A 22,575-nucleotide genomic window follows, 5' to 3' on the forward strand; every position below is an offset into this window, starting at 1 on the left:
TACTTTTAATACTGCGCATGGGCTTTTATATTTAGTGGACAGAAAATCAATAAATAAATTCAATTAAACTTTCTACTATGATCATCAGTATTCAAGCCTTTGAAAAATATTAGAGAAAACAAAAAATCTATATACAATGTCTTTTATGTTCATAACAGAAAATGTGGCAGCCACATTTCAAGACTTTATGAGCATTTTTTTATGTGCTATTGAAGATCCAGCCTATACTCAATTCAACTTTATTCGGCATTCAGCATCTATATACATACAATGACATTGGCCATTTAGATATGATACAAAAGTGAAATACGGCGAAGACGATATCAGCGTATTAAATATTTCACAGGTCTAACATTATCTTAAATAGCGTATGATACTTTACACATACATATTTAAATAAGATGCATATCCATAATGATAAGTTATTATTCACAAATGATTCAGCTTACATATTATTAAGAGGATAGTGCCTAACATCGGATGAATTTTTATGTACTTAGCAATTTTGTATTGCACAATTCTAATTTTTTTAACTAACAATGTAATTGAATTTGCCAATGGAAGGCCGTGAAATATTCAATAACGATGTTTTTTTTCTTTAACTGGACAAATAGATTTAAAAAGTGATACTGCAGTCTCAACACTTACTTCGTTACACAAATGTCATACTCTTTTATACCTATCAATGCCATTAAAACGACCCGTTTCATCGGTCAAGTTATGCGCTGATATTCAACAGTTTTTAATTTAATTAATGTTCTATGAAGTAGTAAGATTTTTTTTTGTTCCCGTTTTCCTTTCCATTCCAGGGCTGCTTTGTTAAGGTTTGCTTTTATCGATCCTAATTTTTGACTTAAAGTTTATCAATCATATCTATTTTTTCAAAATTTACAACAATTTCAATATATAACCCCCTTAGGTAGATCCTTATAACTGGTATTTTTATCATTGCACCTGTGTATTATAAGTGTTTCCTTATCAGAAATAAATAAAGATAAAAACTTCCTGTTGTCATAATAAAGTAGGAGTTTTGACTTTTAAAGTTTGAATCGTAAGCTTTCATATAATAAATACTTGAAAATACAGAATGTAAAATACAGAATGTAAAATACAGAATGTAAAATACACAAAACGATTTACTCATAAACACACTTGTGTTTCTAACAGTTTTGTTAAGTAAACACTGCTTCTTTTCTTTTTTTCAATATCACCAGCATTCATAGAAACAACATAATTAGAAAGTCAACACATTTCATGTTTTTATATTTCAATTAACGAATTATTATTATATTATTCCAAAAATAGCATACATTTGTATATCCGTAAAAAAAAAGAAAAAAAAGGATTAAATATCTTGAACTGCATTTAATTGGCGACTATGATAAACGGAAGAGAAATTGCTGCAACAATTAAAATAAACGCACTTCACCGTGTGTTTTAGGTGTAAACTTACTTTAAATTTGAGTAATACATCATACAATGCGCTGAGATAATGACAAACTATAGAATAGAACAGAACAGAACAGAACAGGACTTTATTCATAATAATATGACTTGAACATAAGAAGTTCCTCGTTATCATGGCTATATACAACATGCAGTAATAAACTTTTTTACATATACGTACAGTGAGAATGAAAATATATACAGACATCAATGATAACAATAATTTCAATTCAAATATTAGCAAATATACTTTGTATGGCGATCAAATTTTATGAATTCGTACTAAATATTTCATAGACAAACTGCACAGAGTAATATATGTTTAAATACTAATCGTCTCAATCATACTAGTAACTTAAATATTCATTTCTCATTTTAAACGATTTATTACAAAATTACAAAATTACAACCTATTTAAAATGTTCAAATTAGTTGTGTTTAAAAGTTATATGAAATGAAACATACTTGAATGGTTGTAATAGTAAAATGGTATATACCCTTTTTCTTAACTCAGAATAAACAGGGTATTTTAGTACAAAGTGATATTCATCTTCCAAATCGTTGTGTTCACATAAAGAACACTTTCTTTCAGATCTAGATATATTTCTATGTCTACCAATTTCAATGTTTAAATGATGAGACGACATTCTTAATTTGGCAATACTGTTTCGCAGTTAAACACAATTCATTTTATTTAGGCATACAGATATTCCAAATGTCAATTTAAGTTCTTTAAACAAACAAAGAGATGATTGTTATGCATGTCATGTGTTCGTAGTATCGGAATAAACATTTTGATATCAACTGACTTAAATTAATACACTAAAAATCATTTATAAATGACCAGAATAATTCGATTGGGCTACGCCCATGTAAAATTATTCCGCGGATGTATAACAATTAACCTCTCTTGTGTATTAATAACATTGAAACACAATTTTTCTACACATTATTTCTTAAATGATATAAATGGATAAATTCGGCATTATATATATCCCCATATTAAATTTGTACATTTGACATAATGTTCTTTCTGTTTTAAATTGTAACATCCCTTTAATTTTAGTTTAGTACCGTATTTTCCCGAATTAAGGCCCCCCTTCTAATTAACGCCCCCCACCCATTTTGGAGGGGAAAAAAGTCAACAAGAACGGGAAAAAATCACCTACCTCATTTTTATAAGTCCACATAATAAGTAATTTACAGTACTAAAGTCCAATGTATTAAAAATTAAACACACTTTTAAACAGTCCATGTACCGTAAAGCCAAAACATTTGTACTAAGTATGGTACGTAACAGAAAATTAAACGGTAAATACATTTTTGATTTTGTTTTTATACCACTCGCGCACACGCTTCCTGCCGACTTTAAACAAACTTGCAGCAATGTGTTTACGATATACCCTTTTCTTCGGCAGTTTTAAGAACTTTTAATTTTAAAGCAGGCACAGCAGCATGTCAAACCATTGACATTGTGTATTGCGCTATTAGCTACCCGCATGTACTAAGGAAAATGTTATCGGAGTACACAGCTGTTTGGGTCATGACGTAATGTGTAGTGTCGCGAGCGTAATACACGAGGTACCGTATTTAAATGCATAAAAGACACACTGCATTAAATTGGATGCCAAATAATTACGTTTTAGGGGGATTAAACAACACAGAAACACTTTATAGCTAGTTTGAACGATGTTTTTAAGTTTTGTAAAAAAATTTATTTTTTATTTTTTTACCTCAAATAAACGCCCCCTCTTTGGAAAATGTAACGCCCCCGGGGGCCTTTATACGGGAAAATACGGTATGTATTCTATGACAACAGACTTTAGAAAAAGGACTGTTTTATTACATGTGTAGGTGATATTGCATGTTTAGTAGGCATGCCAAATACCAAATATTGTTTCTGAAAATATCATTTTATTGATATGAATTAAGCAGCATGTTATTTGTCAGTAACTTCCCATCAGTGCAGAACTTGAAGAATTGCTTCCCACAGACAAACTTGACTTCTTGATTTGATGATTTCTCAAAGTATTTCTGCAAGATGATAAATGTTTATTGAGTTTTATAGAAAATCATTCACAAGATGTCGCAACATCTTTAAATTTTGTATTATTATTTTAGAAGGCCAGTGCGGAATAATATTAATGATAATGAAAATAATAATAATAATAATAATCATCATCATCATCATCATAATAAAGTTATCATTTTCTAGATATATTTTCTGAAAACTAACTTAGATATAAGTTTTCACCTCTTTTTCTTCCCTTTTAGCTCAATGTGTTAATCAGAAAGCGGAAATGAAATAGTAAGCAGTGGTTCCCAAACCAATGAGTTACTTTATAGTGGCCTAATCTTAAAATACTTATATCAGATTATCTGCAAGTATTACTATTAATTTATAGCTTAATCTAACACCATAATCCTTCCTTTTTTGCATTTTAAAACCTTTCTTAAAATAGTAAGAACTTGTAAAATCCCATATTGCTTATTTTACTTTCATTACTTTTAGCTATTGTTTTTCGTGATTATAATTTACTGTTTAATTCCTTAAGTACATTTTGGAAATATAATATACTATTACTTTAAAATCATTCGAATCTGTGGACACAAATTTTTGTGGTTTGGGCCAAAATAGCTATTTTGTTGTCATATGTATTCATGATTTTCAACTTATGAGCATCAAATGAATGGGAATTTTACTTGTTCATTGAGATTTTGTTTCATAAATTGACCCAGTTACATAATCTGGCATGTAACTTAGTCCACCATGAATATTAATCAGTTTACAGTAATTCATTTACTTATGATTGTCCATTTTCCTTGCAATATATTATAGTCTGTACCAAGGACAATGTAGTATAAAGGTGATAATTATTTACTTACAGTAATATCAGATTTTTTATGAGACCAAAATTTCTTAAATTTAGAAAGAATTTGGAATCAAATGCTCAAATTCCTGTTCAAATTTTAGGTAAGCTATAAGTTGTCCCCTTAAAAGAATTACTATCGAAGTGTTTTTTGCAAATAATAAAAATTGCTAAACTAGTGAAAATAGTTCTTATTTTACACTAACCTGGATTTTGTATCAGATATTTTATTATCTTACATGTTTAACGTTGTTATAACAGATATATAGATATGCCAATTCGACGTCATATCCAGGATGAGAACAGCCCACGCCAGGGCTCGCACGTCAAGTCAGCTACCACCACAATATTGTCTTCAAATACTGGTCTCACTAAATCATCAAATTTGAGTACAGTCCACAGGAGTAACGGTTACCAGAATGCTCATAGAAAACCTAAACTTAAGCACAAGGTAATGTATATGTATGGTAAAGAATATTCATTGGTCTTTTAATAAGCAGTTAATATATGACAAAAAACAGAGGTTAATGTAGTTGAAACTCGATATCTCAAATTTTGCTTATCTCAAAATTTCAGCTATCTTGAAGAAATATTTCAAGTTTCGAAAATGCGCACAAAATTTCATTTTAAGTCTAATTTCAGTTATCTTGAACTAAAATGCCCGATCCCATGGTGCTTTTTTAGCTCACCTGAGCACAAAGTGCTCAGGGTGAGGTATTGTGATCGCTCACCGTCCGGCGTCCGTCCGTCCGTCGTCCGTCCGTCCGTCCACACTTTCCTTTAAACAACATCTCCTCCTAAACCAACAGGCCAATTTTGATGAAACTTCACAGGGTTGTTCCTTGGATGGTCTTCTTTAAAAATTGTTCAAAGAATTGAATTCCATACAGAATTCTGGTTGCCATGGCAACCAAAAGGAAAAACTTTAAAAATCTTCTTCTCAAAAACCAGAAGCCCTAGAGCTTAGATATTTGGTGTGAAGCATTGCCTAGTGGACCTCTACCAAATTTGTTCAAATCATGACCCCAGGGTCAAAATTGACCCCGCCCCAGGGGTCACTTGATTTTACATAGGAAAATCTTAAAAAATCTTCTTCTCAAAAACCAGAAGCCCTAGAGCTTAGATATTTGACATGTAGCATTGCCTAGTGGACCTCTACTAAAATTGTTCAAATCATGACCCCGGGGTCAAAATTGACCTTGCCCCAGGGGTCACTTGATTTTACATAGGAAAATCTTCAAAAAATTTCTAAAAATAAACCAGAAGGCCTAGAGCTTAGACATTTGACATGTAGCATTGCCTAGTGGACCTCTACAAAATCTGTCCAAATCATGACCCCCGGGGTCAAAATTGACCCCACCCCAGGGGTCACTTGATTTTACATAGGAAAATCTTCAAAAATTTTCTAAAAATAAACCAGAAGGTCTAGATCTTAGATATTTGATATGTAACATTGCCTAGTAGACTTCTACAAAATTTGTTCAAATCATAACCCCCGGGGTCAAATTGACCCCGCCCCATGGGATTACTTGATTGTACATAGAAAAATCTTCAAAATAAACCAGAAGGCCTAGAGCTTAGATATTTCATATGTAGCATTGCCTAGTGGACCTCTACAAAATTTATTCAAATCATGACCCCCGGGGTTAAAATTGACCCCACCCCAGGGGTCACTTGATTTTACATAGGACAATCTTCAAAAATTTTCTAAAAATAAACCAGAAGGCTTAGATCTTAGATATTTGACATGTAGCATTGCCTAGTAGACTTCTACAAAATTTGTTCAAATCATGACCTCCGGGGTCAAATTGACCCCACCTCATGGGGTTATTTGTTTAGCTTTAGCAAAGAATTTATTTCAAGAAAGCAATTAAACTCAGGTGAGCGATATAGGGCCATCATGGCCCTCTTGTCTAGGTTTGCCATCATAGCCAGAAGTCAAAGTCAATTTATTATTTGACATTGAAATTATAAACTTTGCAATGTAACATCAATATCAGAATGCAAAGACGCTCCACTATGAACCTGAACTGTGCCAATATCAATTCAATTGTTCCACTTGAAAAAGTAAGCTGGTTCCTAAGTAATTTTAGTATTTATACTTTTAAAAGTATAAAATGTTATAATGCTAATAAATAGAAGTGTAGAAGTTTCCATAATGGCTATCTAAGGTCTGTCGCATTATATCAAGGCTGCAGTTCAGAGGCCCATAATTATGACAGACTGAGCAATTGTTAATGATAAAAACACACGTCTATGGATTATTTTATTACATTTCAATTTGGAATGTTTTAAATTAAATAAAATGTGATTGCCAGTGGAAACCAGTACCCAGTTGTTGGATTCTCACTGACATTTAAGGCAGCATTGTAAAAAGTACAGCGTTAAAAATAAAAAGCTTTATTATATACTAATGAATTTTCTTGTCTCAAATGCAGCACGTATTTCACTAAAAAATATATCATGTACAAAACTCTGTATTGAACTTCAATTGGATTATAATGGAACAATATTTGTTTAGAGTTGACTTATAGTGTCTGCATTCCATGTGTCATATAGTTCACCATTTCAAACCAGTTTTCAGTGTTACTTATCGAAAATTATAGTCAGTTTTGGCTATTTTTTATCACTAGAAATAGCAATATATATATAAATGATTAAACTACCCAGGTGCCCGCTCGTGATGAAATAATGCACGGAGGGGCACCTGGGGTCTTCCTCCACCATTTAAAACTGGAAAGTCGCCATATGACCTATCATGTGTCGGTGCAACGTTAAATAAAAAAAAAAAAAATAAAAAAATAAATGAATTATTAAACAGTTATTCTAATATGCTTTTCTCTGTTAAAACACTCTTACACTAGAATGACGTCACGTTAATGTGCGGTGACATCAGTGTTTTTGTTGCGACCAAGAAAGAGCACTTCTATATTTTATCTGCCGTTTTATATTAAGGGCATATCAGAATCGTAATAATTTATAGCAAAAGAGCTTTTTAACACTTATTTATACACTCGGGCGGTAATACGTCATACAAATAATTTCACTTGGGCTGCACCAATAACTGCCCATCGTGCATAAATAAGACTTACTTAGTGTTAAAACACTCTTTTGCTATAAATTATTTCCTTAATAAAACTGTACGTTGATCTGAAATGATGCATTTGACTCTTGTGGATTTTGCCAGACCAGATCGCACTTAGCGCAAGCTAATCAAGGTACTGTTATAAAAACCCTATTGTATTTAGACAAGGCAATAACAGTAAGAGCTGGATGATTTCCCATAAAGCCAGGTCCTGTCAGATTATATGCATACTGGTATAATATTGCATGGTCTGGAATGAACATATTTGGGCCTATTTATTGTAATATCATGTAATAGATGTCTAGTTTTATATGATGTAATTGCTTATCAGATCTTCTATCATGATGATAGAATTTTAGGTTCAATTTCTAATTTCTTGAATTATTTCATGGAGGTTGGTCGATTATCCAAGAATAATTTTTTCCTTGGGTCAGATTTTTAGACATTTATCAAATGTCATGGTTTTTGCTCTAAAATATTTGAAAAAGTGCTTAAAATAGTATCTAGAAGACTCCCTCTACAAGGACTGCCATATCTTACTTTTCTGTTTAAGAATTTCAGATTGTGAAGAGAAGTTGTAAATGTATTTCAAGGTCACTCACCAGACTTTGAATCACTTGCCCCGCACCACTGTGGGTTAAATCCCCACTTAGAATGAAGAATTCTTTCATGTAAGGCTGCATTCTGCTGGCTTAGGGAAGTTTGGTGGTTCTACCTAGGTAGCGGCCTAAGTTGAAATAGTACCCAGGGCACCTAAGGTCCTTCTCTACCATCAAAAATTGCAGTTTAGCCAGCAGCCTTACGACCTGTAATTGTGTTGGTGTGACTTTACCTTCCCCTAACCCATCTACATCAGAAAAAAAGTGAATTAAGAATTTAAATATATTTCAGGGTGAAGGAAGCTCAGCATTAATTGTGCCCAATTTATCCCTTCCTGAAGAAGCTGGTACCCTGTTTAGCTGGTACACACAGAACTGGTCAGGTAAGCTCCTCCACCTAAACTATGTATATTTTATGTATATCAAATTTTACTAATGATATGGATATCATATCAAAAGGGATTACATTTTGTATTTTACTTCTTAAAATTTAGATTTTTACTATTTTGTTTGTTTGAAATGCATAGGGGTACTACAGTAATTCAGTATTAGTTTAAGAGTATTCAGGAGTGTTAAGTCTTTTCTTAATGTAATACTGTGAAATCATTTAATTTAATTTTCATGGGAATATAAATGAAATTTCAGTAAATTTATTGTTCAAATTTTGAAAATGATCTGTCAAAGGCAAAGAAGAAAATTGTAAAAGTCCTAGCAGCAGGGATACAAATGGATGAAATTAGGCTTGCATGTAGAAAATATTAGTGCATGCAAAGTTGTACCCTAAGATACCAGATATATGGGGGATATATTTTATATACTTTTTTCTTTGTTGCAGTTTCTATCAGTAAAAGTACTTCCAAAATTTCAGAAAATTTTACATAAATTTAGAGGTGGGTGTCTTTAATATTAATCAGGTTGAAAGGTTGTAAATTACATGTAGTTTTTTTATATATGATATTTGCAAATCAAAATCTTATTCAAACAATGAATTGATTTCTGGTTTTTGCATTGATAATTTTTTTTAAAAAAATGTTAATTTACGACTTCTTCTCTATGAAGCAAGTCATTTGAGCATTAGATAAATCTATGTACAAATACAGTAAATTTTCTCAAAGTATTAAGGAACAATTAAATCCAAATCTTTTAGGATATTTAGGTATTTAAGCTATCCTAGATTATGTTGTTTATCACCTATTTTAAGTTTGCACAGGTATTAACTGTGAGTCCTGTCTGACTTTAAAAGATCTTGCCGAACTTCTGTCGTAAAGTCTTACATGTCTAAATATTTACTTAAACCATTTTGCGTTAGGTCAAAAGTCATTTTGAAATGCTACTGGATAAGAATTAATTTATTTCCTCTGGTGAAGTTGAAAGTATTTGATAATAGAGTGTAAAAGCAGTACTTTAAAAAAAGATATATGGGCAATTTATTTGACTTAAAACATCATCTTGTTTGAAATCGAATTGCCCAAAAACCTTAACAGAAGAATGCAAATCTAAAGGGATGTGGGTACAAAGTACTTAAGATATTAGTGTCACATTTGTCCTTTGCAAGCACTTCAGTGTATAAAGATTTGAATGCCTAAAATCTGATATGCATGGGCAATAATTTCTTTGCACTGAATAACAAGGCTAGAAAGTTAAATCTAGCCTTGTTATTCAGTGCAAAGAAATTATTGCCCATGCATATCAGAACTTAGGCATTCAAATCTTTATACACAGAAGTAAATAGGGGCCTCCGTGGCTGAGTGGTTAAGGTCGCTGAGTTCAAATCAATTGCCCCTCATCGATGCGGGTTCGAGCCTCACTCGGGGCGTTGAATTCTTCATGTGAGGAAGCCATCCAGGTGGCTTACGGAAGGTTGGTGGTTCTACCCAGGTGCCTGCTCGTGATGAAATAATGCACGGAGGGGCACCTGGGGTCTTCCTCCACCATTAAAGCTGGAAAGTTACCATATGACCTATCATGTGTCGGTGTGACGATAAATCCAACCAAAAAAAAAAAAAAAAAAAAGTTAAATGTAAAATAGATGGCATATAAACTAGTTCTATAGCGCCAAATACCATCAGTCGAGAGAAATGGCAGCCAGGCTGAGACATCAACCTAAAACATGTACAATATCACACAGACACAGTACAGACTGTTCAGTGTCAGTTATACCAAGTGTGATACAAGTTTTGAATATGGGACACACAGAAACTTTTTCAGAATGTAAATTAATCTACTTCAGGTACCTTTGTTCTGTCTTATATCTTTTTTCTCAGTATGTCCGGACATTATCTATGTGTGTTTTTTGTTTTCTTTCAGATGTAAAAAGGAATGAGTTCCTGCATAAGTTTATGCTCAAGTTGGACCCAAGGCAGCATTACTTTGTTTCAAGTTTTCTTGCTGTAAGTAGCACATTTATAATATACTGTTCAATTCTAAGTGGATAATTTTATTCCAGGATATCTCAAAGGCTGTGAAAGAGCTTAACCTAACAGAATGGCATTAAATTTAGCCCGCTAAATTTTTAAAATGGACTGGTCCATCATTCAGTTTGGGCAATACCATTTATTATTTGAAGGGGTGTTCACTTAAAATAAACTGACTGAATAGCGAACAGTGCAGACCATGATCAGACTGCACGGATGTGCAGGCTGATCTTGGTCTGCACCGGTCGCAAAGGCAGAATCACTTGCCTCCAGCAGGCTAAGGGTTTATGCTCGTTAGGTTTAAAGATAAGATCAGTCAGGTTTGAAGGTATGATCAGTCAAATGTTCATGGTCAGTTTTCTGGTTGGGCAATGTTCTAGTACATTCCAATACTTATGATATAAAGTTATGTAAGTACATTAAGATTGGTTATGATATAAAGTTGAGCATGTACATTCTGTATCAAGTTTTGCTAGAACATTCAAATTGTCTTTGTGAAATAATGTTAAATATAAAGTTATGTAAGTACATTAAGATTGGTTATGATATAAAGTTGAGCAAGTACATTCAGTATCAAGTTATGCTAGAACATTCAAATTGTGTATGTTATAAAGTTGTTCAAGTACAGTTAGCATAATGTTATGCCAGATTGTTTAGTGTTATTAAGTTGTTTAAGTACATTCAGATTTTCTATGATAGAAAAACTGTTCCAAGTTCATTCAGTATAAAGTTTTGCAAGTACAATCAGATTAAGTGTGATATAAGGTTGTTCACAAACATTCTGAGTGTACAAAGTTGTTTCATTGGATTCCAAGTGTTTTTGATATATAGTAGTTTATGTACATTTTGTATAGAGTTATGCCAGTATATTTAGATAGTCTGTGATGTAAAGTTGTTCATGTTCATTCAGTATACAGTTATGCAAGAATTTCATATTGTCTATGATTGATATAAAATTATGCAAATACATTCAGTATTAAGTTATGCCAGTTTTAAGTTCAAGTTGTCTACTAGATAAATTTATGCAAATATTCAGTATAAAGTTATTCTAGTACATTGACATTGCCCATGATATAATGTTATGAATTACATTCAGTATAAAGATTTGTTCTTGTATATTAAAATATATTTTTAGATGCTTTCTGTTATGTTAAGACTTCGTTCTATATTTTCTCTAGGCTCGGCAACATAAGGACTTCATTAGTTTATTGCCCAAAGATATATCACTGAAGATACTTCACTATCTCTCTGTTCAAGATTTACTCAGATGTTGTATGGTAAGTACTACTTTGCATGTCCACCAGCTGAAATGTGGATGTAGAATGAATAGGTACTTCTAGCATATCCACCTGCTGAAACATGGATGCTCATGAGATGAAGTATTGATATAGTGTTGTCAGTGCATTTTGATTCTTCCTCACTGTTGCTATATAAAGCTACTTGTATGTATGTCCGCTAGCTGAAGTATGGCTGTAGACTTTGTTGGAACATACGAATACTTAGTAGTCCTGTAAGGATGTTAGCCATAGATTTTACCTCTAGAATGTCAAGATTAAAATGCATTTTGTATTCTTTTTAATTGATTTGTATTCTTTTTAATTGATTTATATTTCATACAATCTGTTACAGCAAACAAACTTGCACTGTGCTCATTCAGATCCAAAAGAAATATTTTAATATCATTTACAGATTTTCACAATGAAATATAGCTTCATTTTACCCTTGTCTTAATATCTGTTCATCCGGTTATGTAGTTATATATAGTCTGTCTGAATTGATTCTGGGCATATGTCAAGAAGTACTTGACCTAGAGTGATCAAACATAATAAGATTTCACTCAGCATGATCAGAATTATGGCCCTTGACTTCACCAAAAATATGCATATATGCATATAGAGCCTAAATGTTTGTGTCACATGTATCTAAAAAGAATTCGACATAGAGTTGTTAGAGTCATGGAAATTTGTTGGAATAAAATAAAGCATGCAAAGTTTGATTTGGGATACTCTCACCACCGACTAACTTCTCACAAAAAATTGTCACTGTTCCATCCCAAGGTGACATGAAAGTTTTCTTAGTCTTCCCTTGCCGCCAAGTAACATCTGACCAGATATTTACAGTAAATGAGGACACCAGTGGACATACATCTAGTTTAATATAAATTTATTATGGCAGTTTTGAAAAAAATGTGATCTTACTTTTTATTGCAATCAAGTTCTCAATGTACATCTTCATGTCCCTTTTTGACAATGAATAGTTGTGAAGTAGAAAAAATTCAATAAGAGTTATGACTGAATTCTATGCGTCCAAAAGAACTGCTTTGGTAGCCTAATGGTAGAGCCCGTGCTTCGAGTGCAGGAGTTCATGGGTTCGCTCCCAGGCCATGTCATATCAAAGACATTAAAAATGGCACTAGTAGCTTCCTTGTTTGGCACTCAGTATTAAGACAGTACAAGGACAAGTCAGTAGGATGCCAGTATAATGTGACTGGGTGGAGTAATAAATTACCTGCCTATGGCTCGATATTCTAGTGAGGCAGCACAAAAAACTTGGGCATTGCACACACTGCTACAAGCAGAAACCCTCGTTTATATGACTGAAAAAGTTGTTTCAAAAGATGCTAAACCTGAACACACATGCACACTCTATGCTTCTAAAGGATCTTTTTATAGATTCTATTATTTGTTTATTGCTGAAAGCTTAAAGAGATATGTGACAAATAACAGCTGTTCTCTTCAAAAGTAGACCTAGTGAAATTTCCACTCAAAACTAATTCTTTTAATAGGATAAAATACAGCTAAGTCATCAAAACACTTGAAACAAGAATTTGATTAATGCATTCAAGTACTGTTCTGCCATTTTGACCTTGTACAGAGTATATTTATTTGATGGTACTACTCAGTTTAAGTGTTTGAGATATAATCTCAATAACTGATAAATCTGCATTAACAGTATCTTATCTGAAGATAAAAAATCAAAGCGGAAGTACTTAAAACATGTATCATCTCCATTTATCCTTTAGTTTGATATGAATGACGTAAGTCTCTTTCTCTTCCAAGAACAGTATTAAATTGATAGTCAAGTACATGACTGTAAATCAAAGCAGCTGTAAGTTCAAATATTGCACACTGAAAAAGCAAAATTTTTGTCATATTATAAAGATGCAGAAATGAGCCCCTTTTAGCATGTCATAGGTAATGTTTAAAAAAACCAAAAAAACCTTTCAAACAATGTGCATGAAGTAGCTCAAGATATACTCATCAGAAACATGATCTGGAAGTTATTTCATACTCTTCTGAGTTCTCATTACAAGTGTTTTTGTTTTTTGACATCATCATTCAATGCTACAAGTGCATCATTACAAATGTGACAATTTGATAAAAGACATTGTGTCTGAAATGGTTCATTCTCCACCTCTGATTCATGTGGTGAAGTTGGCAGTTACTTGCAGAGAACAGGTTTATACTGGTACAGAATCAAGGAACACTGGTTAGATTAACTGCCGGCTGTTCCATAGCTGAAATACTGTTAAAAAAAGTTGTTAAACTCAAAACAAACAAAAAGAATCATTACACTATATGTTCTGGTCCTCCTTTCATATGTAGTTTTCATTGGAAGTTCTGTTAATCTATGATGTGGATTTGTACTGACCTCAAAAGCACTTGATGTTATGACACTTCAAAAGTTTTATAGTCTCTATATTCCCTAAGCTTTGACACGTCTTCATTTTGTTGTCACATGTACTTCCATCTGCCACACTTATTTCAGTACATATATGGCCACAAGCAGATCTTTCGTCACAAGTACTTCCATCTTCCACACATATTTCAAAACAGATGTGGTGACAGATTTTCATTGCCAATATCACACTTTCCTGTCACCAGTGTCTTTTTTGTGTTATTTATCACATTTAAATTTTCTCTCTTCATTGTGTGATCTTAATGCACGAGGTGTTTTTGTACTATTTTTAACAGAGTCCAGTTCTAACTTAATTTATTTGTCCTGACCAATATTTGGCATCTCATGACTGTACTTTAGCTAGGCTTCAATATTTAGATTTCCTGCCTATTCTGTTCCACACCTGCTAAGTTTTGCAAACCTCTAATGGCCACTCTGTCCCATGCCTGCTATGTCTGGCAAACCTCTAATAGCCTCTCTGCCCCATGCCTGCTATGTTTTGCAAACCTCAAATGGCTATTCTATGCTATGCCTGCTACGTTTGGCAAACCTCTAATGGCTATTCTGTCCCATGATTGCTATGTTTGGCAAATCTCTAATGGCTACTCTGTCCCATGCCTGCTATGGTTTTCAAACCTCTAATAGCCTCTCTGCCGCATGACTGCTATGTTTTGCAAACCTCAAATGGCTATCCTATGCCATGCCTGCTACTTTTGGCAAACCTGTAATGGCTGTTCTGTCCCATGATTGCTATGTTTGGCAAACCTCTAATGGCTACTCTGTCCCATGCCTGCTGTGGTTTTCAAACCTCTAATAGCCACTCTGTCCCATGCCTGCTATGTCTGGCAAACATCAAATAGCCTCTCTGCACCATGCCTGCTATGTTTTGCAAACCTCAAATGGCTATTCTATGCAAACCGCTAATGGCTACTCTGTCCAGTGCCTGCTATGTCTGTCAAACCTCTAATGGCCATTCTGTCCCATGCTTGCTATGTTTGGTAAACCTCTAATAGCTACTCTGTCCAATGCCTGCTATGTCTGTCAAACCTCTAATGGCTATTCTGTCTAATTCATGATATGTCTTTCAAACCTCTAATGGCTACTCTGTCCATTTTCTGCTATGTCAGTCAAACCTCTAATAGATTGTCTGTCCAATTCCTGATATGTCTGTCAAACCTTTGATGGCTATTCTGTCTATTGCTTGTCTGCCAAACCTCTAATAGCTATTCTGTCCAATTCCTGATATGTCTGTCAAACCTCTGATGGTTGTTCTGTCCCATGCCTGCTATGTTTGGCAAACCTCTAATGGCTACTCTGTCCAATGCCTGCTATGTCTGTCAAACCTCTAATGGCTATTCTCTCCATTCGTGATATGTCTTTCAAACCTCTAATGGCTACTCTGTCCAATTTGTGCTATGTCTGTCAAACCTCTAATGGCTACTCTGTCCATTGCCTGCTGTCTGTCAAACCTCTAATAGCTATTTTGTCCAATTCCTGATATGTCTGTCAAACCTCTAATGGCTTTTCTGTCCCATGTCTGCTATGTTTGGCATACCTCTAACGGCTACTCTGTCCAATGCCTGCTATGTCTGTCAAACCTCTAATGGCTACTCTGTCAAATTCGTGATATGTCTTTCAAACCTCTAATGGCTACTCTGTCCAATTTCTGCTATGTCTGTCAAACCTCTAATGGCTATTCTGTCCATTGCTTGTTGTCTGTCAAACCTCTAATGGCTACTCTGTCCAGTGCCTGCTATGTCTGTCAAACCGCTAATGGCTGTTCTGTCCAGTTCGTGATATATCTTTCAAACCTCTAATGGCTCATCTGTCCAATGCCTGCTATGTCTGTCAAACCTCTAATGGCTACTCTGTCCAATTTCTGCTATGTCTGTCAAACCTCTAATGGCTACTCTGTCCATTGCCTGCTGTCTGTCAAACCTCTAATAGCTATTCTGTCCAATTTCTGCTATGTCTGTCAAACCTCTGATGGCTATTCTGTCCATTGCCTGCTATGTCTGGCAACTGTCCTACACCTGCTATGTCTGGCAAACCTCTAATGGCTAGTCTCTCCCACAGCTTCTATGTCTGGCAAACCTCTAATGGCTAGTCTGTCCCACACCTGCTATGTCTGGCAAACCTCTAATGGCTAGTCTGTCCCATACCGCTATGTCTGGCAAACCTCTAGCTCCTTGAAAATGTTCCAAGTAAGAGACATCCAATTAAAATAAACTTTCTACATTCCAGGTGTGTAAAACATGGAATGCTCTAGCCAATAACAATGATCTGTGGAAATATAAATGTGAAACAGTTAAAATGGAGGTTCCTGTGAGTGATCAGCCAGAATGGAAGAAATTGTATAAAGACAATAAATATCTGCGGGTTAACTGGAACAGTGCTAAGTGTAAAATAACAGACTTCAAAGGGCATTCTGATAGGTAAAATACATATAATATTATACAATAGATATATATATATAGTGTACAAAACAACTCAATTTAAACAATTTTCTGCACCGCCTTGGTAGCCTAATGGTAGAGCGCATGCTAATTGGGAGGTCATGGGTTCGATCCCTGGCCGCGTCATACCTAAGACGTAAAAAAATGGTACTAGTAGCTTCTTCGCTTGGCACTCAGCATGAAGAGGATAGTGCTAGGACTGGTCAGCCCGGTGTCAGTATATTGTGACTGGGTGGGGTATCATGTCACGTGTCTACGGCATGATATCCCAGTGAGGCAGCACTATAAAGTTGGGCATTGTGCTCACTGCTACAAGTAGACACCTTCGTTTAATGACCTAAGTTGAATTATATACTTGTGAAGCATTGCTTACTTGGACCTTTGTTTTATTTCAGTGTAATATGTGTAATATTTGACCATTTGCACCTGGCGAGTGGAAGTTTGGACAAAACTATAAGGGTTTGGAATCTAAAGACTGGCAAATGTCAGCACGTTCTCAAAGGTCATGTGAAAGGTGTCTGGTGCCTGAACTTCTTCACCCACAACCTCCTCGTCAGTGGGTCATATGATGGAACCATTAGGGTAAATGATATCGAAATTTAGTTTGCTAGGGAGCATGAGAAGTTTTACTGTTACATCATAGGAACAGACTGTTTGTTTGGTGAATGTGCCCTATACTTCTTTGTACAATTCATAAGTTTATTAAATGTTGACAAGTCATACTGACCGTGACTGCTTTGAACATTGATAATGTCTCGATTATGCCTTGTTTTTCCAAGAAATGGACCTAAAAGTGTCTCATATAAGTATGTAGCTGCTGTCTACTCAGCCAAGTTAAGGTAAGATGGTTTATTTTTTCTTAATAAAACATACTGTTAAGATACAGTAACTTTAGTTTGATCATTTTATTTGCCTTATAAATCACTTGATTACCTGCCAGATACTGTTTACCTTGGTGTTATTTCAGGTTTGGAACCTAAGGACCGGCAAGTGCAACAAGACTATAATAGCTCATGATGGACCAATCTGGGCTTTGGCAAGACACAATGAAGTTCTAGTCACAGTATCTCAGGATAAAACTGTAAGTTTTTGTGAAGGGCAGTTAACAACTATATCTCAAAGCAGGAATCACATCATTGTCTTAGCTGAAGATAAACCTGTTAAAATGTCAGCTGGTTGTTTCCTTTGTTCACAGACGTCTTTAAGTCCTAAAAAAAGTTGTTTGTTTCTGATAACTAGATTCTTCCTAGCTAAACCCTCCTGTCATAGGTTTTTTTAGTTATGTTTCAAAATTTAAAAAATTTAGCAAAAAAGGAGTTTACAAGGGGAATAAATGCCAATGGACACTTTAAATTTGTCATTGCAAACTTTCGTATTTGCAATTTATTAGCTGTAACACTAACAGTCCTAGTTTCTGATGAGTGTAACGTTGACATATCTGATGTTGTATAACACAAAATAGACCTAGATCTACCTACAAATTTCAGAAACATTTCCCTTAAGAAACAATTTTTAGACATAATGGCAATTGAAGAGTCTAGGTGGCTTTTATTACAATGTGTTCATTTGTCTGTTTTATTTACAACAAATAACAGCTGTTTTACATTATGTGGATTGAATTGAATTGGGATTGTGGATTAAAGCCTAAAATGAAAGTAGTTACTGTAGGAGAGCCTCTGACCTGTTTCAGATCATAATTTGCTCAGACACAACATGCAATGAAGAGAATTTTACAGTCATTCATCCTTTAGTCTGTCCACCTGGCTATTGCTGTGCTTTACATTTCAGGTATTGAATGACATTAACACCATATAATGAAAAGAAAATGGGAAAATTACAGTATCACTTGAATTTTCATATTTCAATTTGTTGATTTTCTTTAAACAGAAGTGCTGTAACTCAAGAATTTAATGCATTTCACTAGATAATGATGTGACAAAACTGTATCCAAAATGCTGTCAAGTAAATTAGGTTTATGTCCCTGGAGCAATTCATTTTGAGAAAGATAAAATGAGCCCCACCATGAGAAAACCAACAGAGTGCATTTGCGACCAGCATGGATCCAGACCAGCCTGCGCATTTGCGCAGTCTGGTCAGGATCCATACTGTTCGCTTTCAAACCCTATAGCAATTAAAGAAACCGTTAGCGAAAATAATGGATCCTGACCAGACTGCGGGGATGTGCAGGCTGGTCTGGATCCATGCTGGTCGCAAATGCACTATGTTGGTTTTCTCATGGAGCGGCTCAAAAAGAAATGAAATAAGGATTTTCTAAAGAAACACCACAAGAGATTCATGTCTTTATTTTTCAAAAAAGTTAATTGACACTTATTTGAATATTTCTGATGTGCAATAATGGGTGACATGTCTGGCATGTGTTTTATCTTTCACCTCTTATCGACCACTTCGGTAGCCTATAGGTAGAGCACCCACTTTGAGTGCTAGAGGTCATAGACTGGCTTCCAGGCTGCGTCATACTAAAGAAGTGAAAAATGGTGCTTGTAGCTTCCTCACTTAATGCTCAGCATTAGGATGAAAGTTTAGGACTGGTCAGGCCAGTGTCAATATAATATTACTGAGTGGGGTATTATGTCACATGTCTAAGGTTGGCCATTGTGCTCACTGCTACAAGTAGACACCATCATTTATCTGATTAAAAATTTGTTAAAAAAGATGTTAAGCTCAAACAAACACACACACGCATGAGCGCATGCACACACACATTCACACACACACACCACCTCCTGATAGAGCACAAATTATATGAGTCTAAAAAAGTTCTCAAATAAAAATGTGAAAAAAACTAGTTAGACATGTTAAATTGGCTTGAAATAATTCAGTGGTCTGAGAGAGGCAGATGCTATTTAGATATTAGATTTTCATTTAGATTTTGGTACATTAATACTGACCAGTTGGTAGATTGGCTGATGTAAATTAACTGATACTTCCCCTCTTTGCTCTTATGTCTTGTTGTTCTTTTAATTTCTAGGCAAAAGTTTGGGATATTAACAGGTGTCTACATTTGAACAGTTTACTTGGTCACACAGCAGCTATATTTGCAGTAGATATGAGTGAAGATGGACACCTTGTTATCACAGGATCTGCAGATAAGGTAACTTCACACATACTGAGTCAGTCTTGGTGACACTGGCCTTCATATTCTAGGGTCTTGCACTTCATTTGTTAATAATTGTTAACCATTCTAATCCCTTTCTTTCTCTGGGAATTCAAGCTTTTAAAGTAAAGTTCATTTATAAACAGTGGATCAGCATCATAAGTAAACTGGCCCCCAGTGAGATTCTAGATTTTTATAAACAAATGTTAACCATTCTAATCCTTTTTCACTCTTTGTGAGTTCAGGCTGGTGAAGTAAATTTTGTTTTTAAACAGTGAATCAGCATCTGGCTGTCAGGAAAATGTTACTTGGCTAGAACATAATATAATGAAATGTGGGTTGGGACATGCCAATTCTCATTTGCTAAATACTTTTTGCTATTTGCCAATTATTAACCCTTAGCCTGCTGGTGGCAAGTGATTCTGCCTTTGCGAGCAGTGCAGACCAAGATCAGCCTGCACATCCATGCAGTCAGGTTCTTTTAGGTAAGCAACCCTTTTAACAGTTAATGGTACTGTCCATGTTGAAAGATGGACAAATTCATTATAGAATTTTAGCAGGGTAAGGGATAATAACTGTTTGCTGATTGCAAGCTGAGATGTGCTGTTTGCCATTTGCTGATTGCTCATTTGCTACATGCTTATTGCTGATTGTGCATTTGCTAAATGTTAAATGCCATTGGCTATTTGCAACACACTTCAGTTTTAATCTCGACTATTGGAAGAATAGGGGAGCTATCCTACTCGCCCCGGCGTCGGCGTGAGCATGGGCATTAGCGTGAGCGTCACACAAATGTTAAGGTTTGCATACCACCCCAAATACTTTCAAAGTCCATTGAGATATTGCTTTCATATTTTGCATACTTGTTTACCATCATGACCCCAGTCTGTATAAAGGAGGAGGCAACTCTATCAAGCATTTTGACTGAATTATGGCCCCTTTTCGACTTAGAATAAATGTTAAAGTTTGCGTACCACCCCAAATATTTTCAAAGTCCATTGAGATATTGCTTTCATATTTTGCATACTTGTTTACCATCATGACCCCAGTCTGTAAAAAGAAGGAGGCAACACTGTCAAGCATTTTGACTGAATTATGGCCCCTTTTCGACTTAGAATAAATGTTAAAGTTTGCGTACCACCCCAAATATTTTCAAGTCCATTGAGGTATTGCTTTCATATTTTGCATACTTGTTTACCATCATAACCCCAGTCTGTAAAAAGGAGGAGGCAACTCTATCAAACATTTTGACTGAATTATGGCCCCTTTTCGGCTTAGAATAAATGTTAAAGTTTGCGTACCACCCCAAATATTTTCAAAGTCCATTGAGATATTGCTTTCATATTTTGCATACTTGTTTACCATCATGACCCCAGTCTGTAAAAAGGAGGAGGCAACTCTGTCAAGCATTTTGACTGAATTATGGCCCCTTTTCGACTTAGAATAATAAATGTTAAAGTTTGCGTACCACCCCAAATATTTTCAAAGTCCATTGAGATATTGCTTTCATATTTTGCATACTTGTTTACCATCATGACCCCAGTCTGTAAAAAGGAGGAGGCAACTCTGTCAAGCATTTTGACTGAATTATGACCCCTTTTCGACTTAGAATAAATGTTAAAGTTTGCGTACCACCCCAAATATTTTCAAAGTCCATTGAGATATTGCTTTCATATTTTGCATACTTGTTTACCATCATGCCCCTAGTCTGTAAAAAGGAGGAGGCAACTCTGTCAAGCATTTTGACTGAATTATGGTCCCTTTTCGACTTAGAATAAATGTTAAAGTTTGCGTACCACCCAAAATATTTTCAAAGTCCATTGAGATATTGCTTTCATATTTTGCATACTTGTTTACCATCATAACCCCAGTCTGTAAAAATGAGGAGGCAGCTCTATCAAGCATTTTGACTGAATAATGGCCCCTTTTCGACTTAGAATATGCTTATTGTAATGTTAAAGTTTTACTCATTGCTTATATTATACTATCAAGCACTGAGAATAGTCGAGCGCGCTGTCCACTGACAGCTCTTGTTTAGCTCACCTGAGCACAAAGTGCTCAAAGGTGAGCTTTTGTGATGGCCCTGTGTCCGTCGTCGTCCGTTGTACGTCATCGTCCGTCGTCGTCAACAATTTGACTGTTAACTCGTTAGAGGTCACAATTTTTGCCCAATCTTAATGAAACTTGGTCAGAATGTTACCCTCAATAAAATCTTGGACGAGTTCGATATTGGGTCAGCTGGGGTCAAAAACTAGGTCACCAGGTCAAATCAAAGGAAAAGCTTGTTAATACTCTGGAGGTCACAATTTTGGCCCAATCTTAATGAAACTTGGTCAGAAAGTTACCCTCAATAAAATCTTGGACATTTTTGATATTTGGTTATCTGGGTTCAAAAACTAGGTCACCAGGTCAAATTTAAGGAAAAGCTTGTTAACACTCTAGAGGTCACAATTTTAGCCCAATCTTAATGAATATTGGTCAGAATGTTACCCTCAATGAAATCTTGGACGAGTTTGATATTGGGTCATCATGGGTCCAAAACAAGGTCACCAGGTCAAATCAAAGGAAAAGCTTGTTAACACTCTAGAGGTCACAATTTTGGCCCAATCTTAATGAATCTTGGTCAGAATGTTACTCCTAATGAAATCTTGGACGAGTTCGATATTGGGTCATCTGGGATCAAAAACTAGGTCACCAGGTCAAATCAAAGGAAAAGCTTGTTAACACTCTAGAGGTCACAATTTTGGCCTAATCTTAATTAAACTTGGTCAGAATGTTACCCTCAATAAAATCTTGGACGAGTTTTATATTGGGTCATCTGGGTTTAAAAACTAGGTCACCAGGTCAAATCAATGAAAAAGCTTGTTAACACTCTAGAGATCACAATTATTTTGGTCCAATCTTAATGAAAC

The 22,575-nt window shown here is 35.0% G+C and overlaps 1 protein-coding gene across 1 annotated transcript in view; it reads left to right on the forward strand.

Moving 5' to 3' along the window:
- The first annotated feature begins 3,262 nt into the window (after window positions 1–3,262).
- LOC128556312 (uncharacterized) overlaps window positions 3,263–22,575 on the forward strand; it is a 30,685-nt gene continuing 11,372 nt past the window's right edge. The window contains exons 1-8 of the mRNA XM_053540974.1: window positions 3,263–4,767; window positions 8,293–8,383; window positions 10,308–10,390; window positions 11,593–11,691; window positions 16,337–16,527; window positions 16,944–17,130; window positions 17,516–17,629; window positions 19,538–19,660. Of these exons, the coding sequence (XP_053396949.1) occupies window positions 4,588–4,767; window positions 8,293–8,383; window positions 10,308–10,390; window positions 11,593–11,691; window positions 16,337–16,527; window positions 16,944–17,130; window positions 17,516–17,629; window positions 19,538–19,660 (1,068 nt within the window). The 5' untranslated portion in view covers window positions 3,263–4,587. The remainder of the gene's footprint in view (window positions 4,768–8,292; window positions 8,384–10,307; window positions 10,391–11,592; window positions 11,692–16,336; window positions 16,528–16,943; window positions 17,131–17,515; window positions 17,630–19,537; window positions 19,661–22,575) is intronic.

The sequence above is a fragment of the Mercenaria mercenaria genome, chromosome 4, assembly GCF_021730395.1.
Source record: "Mercenaria mercenaria strain notata chromosome 4, MADL_Memer_1, whole genome shotgun sequence".
NCBI lineage: Eukaryota > Metazoa > Mollusca > Bivalvia > Venerida > Veneridae > Mercenaria > Mercenaria mercenaria.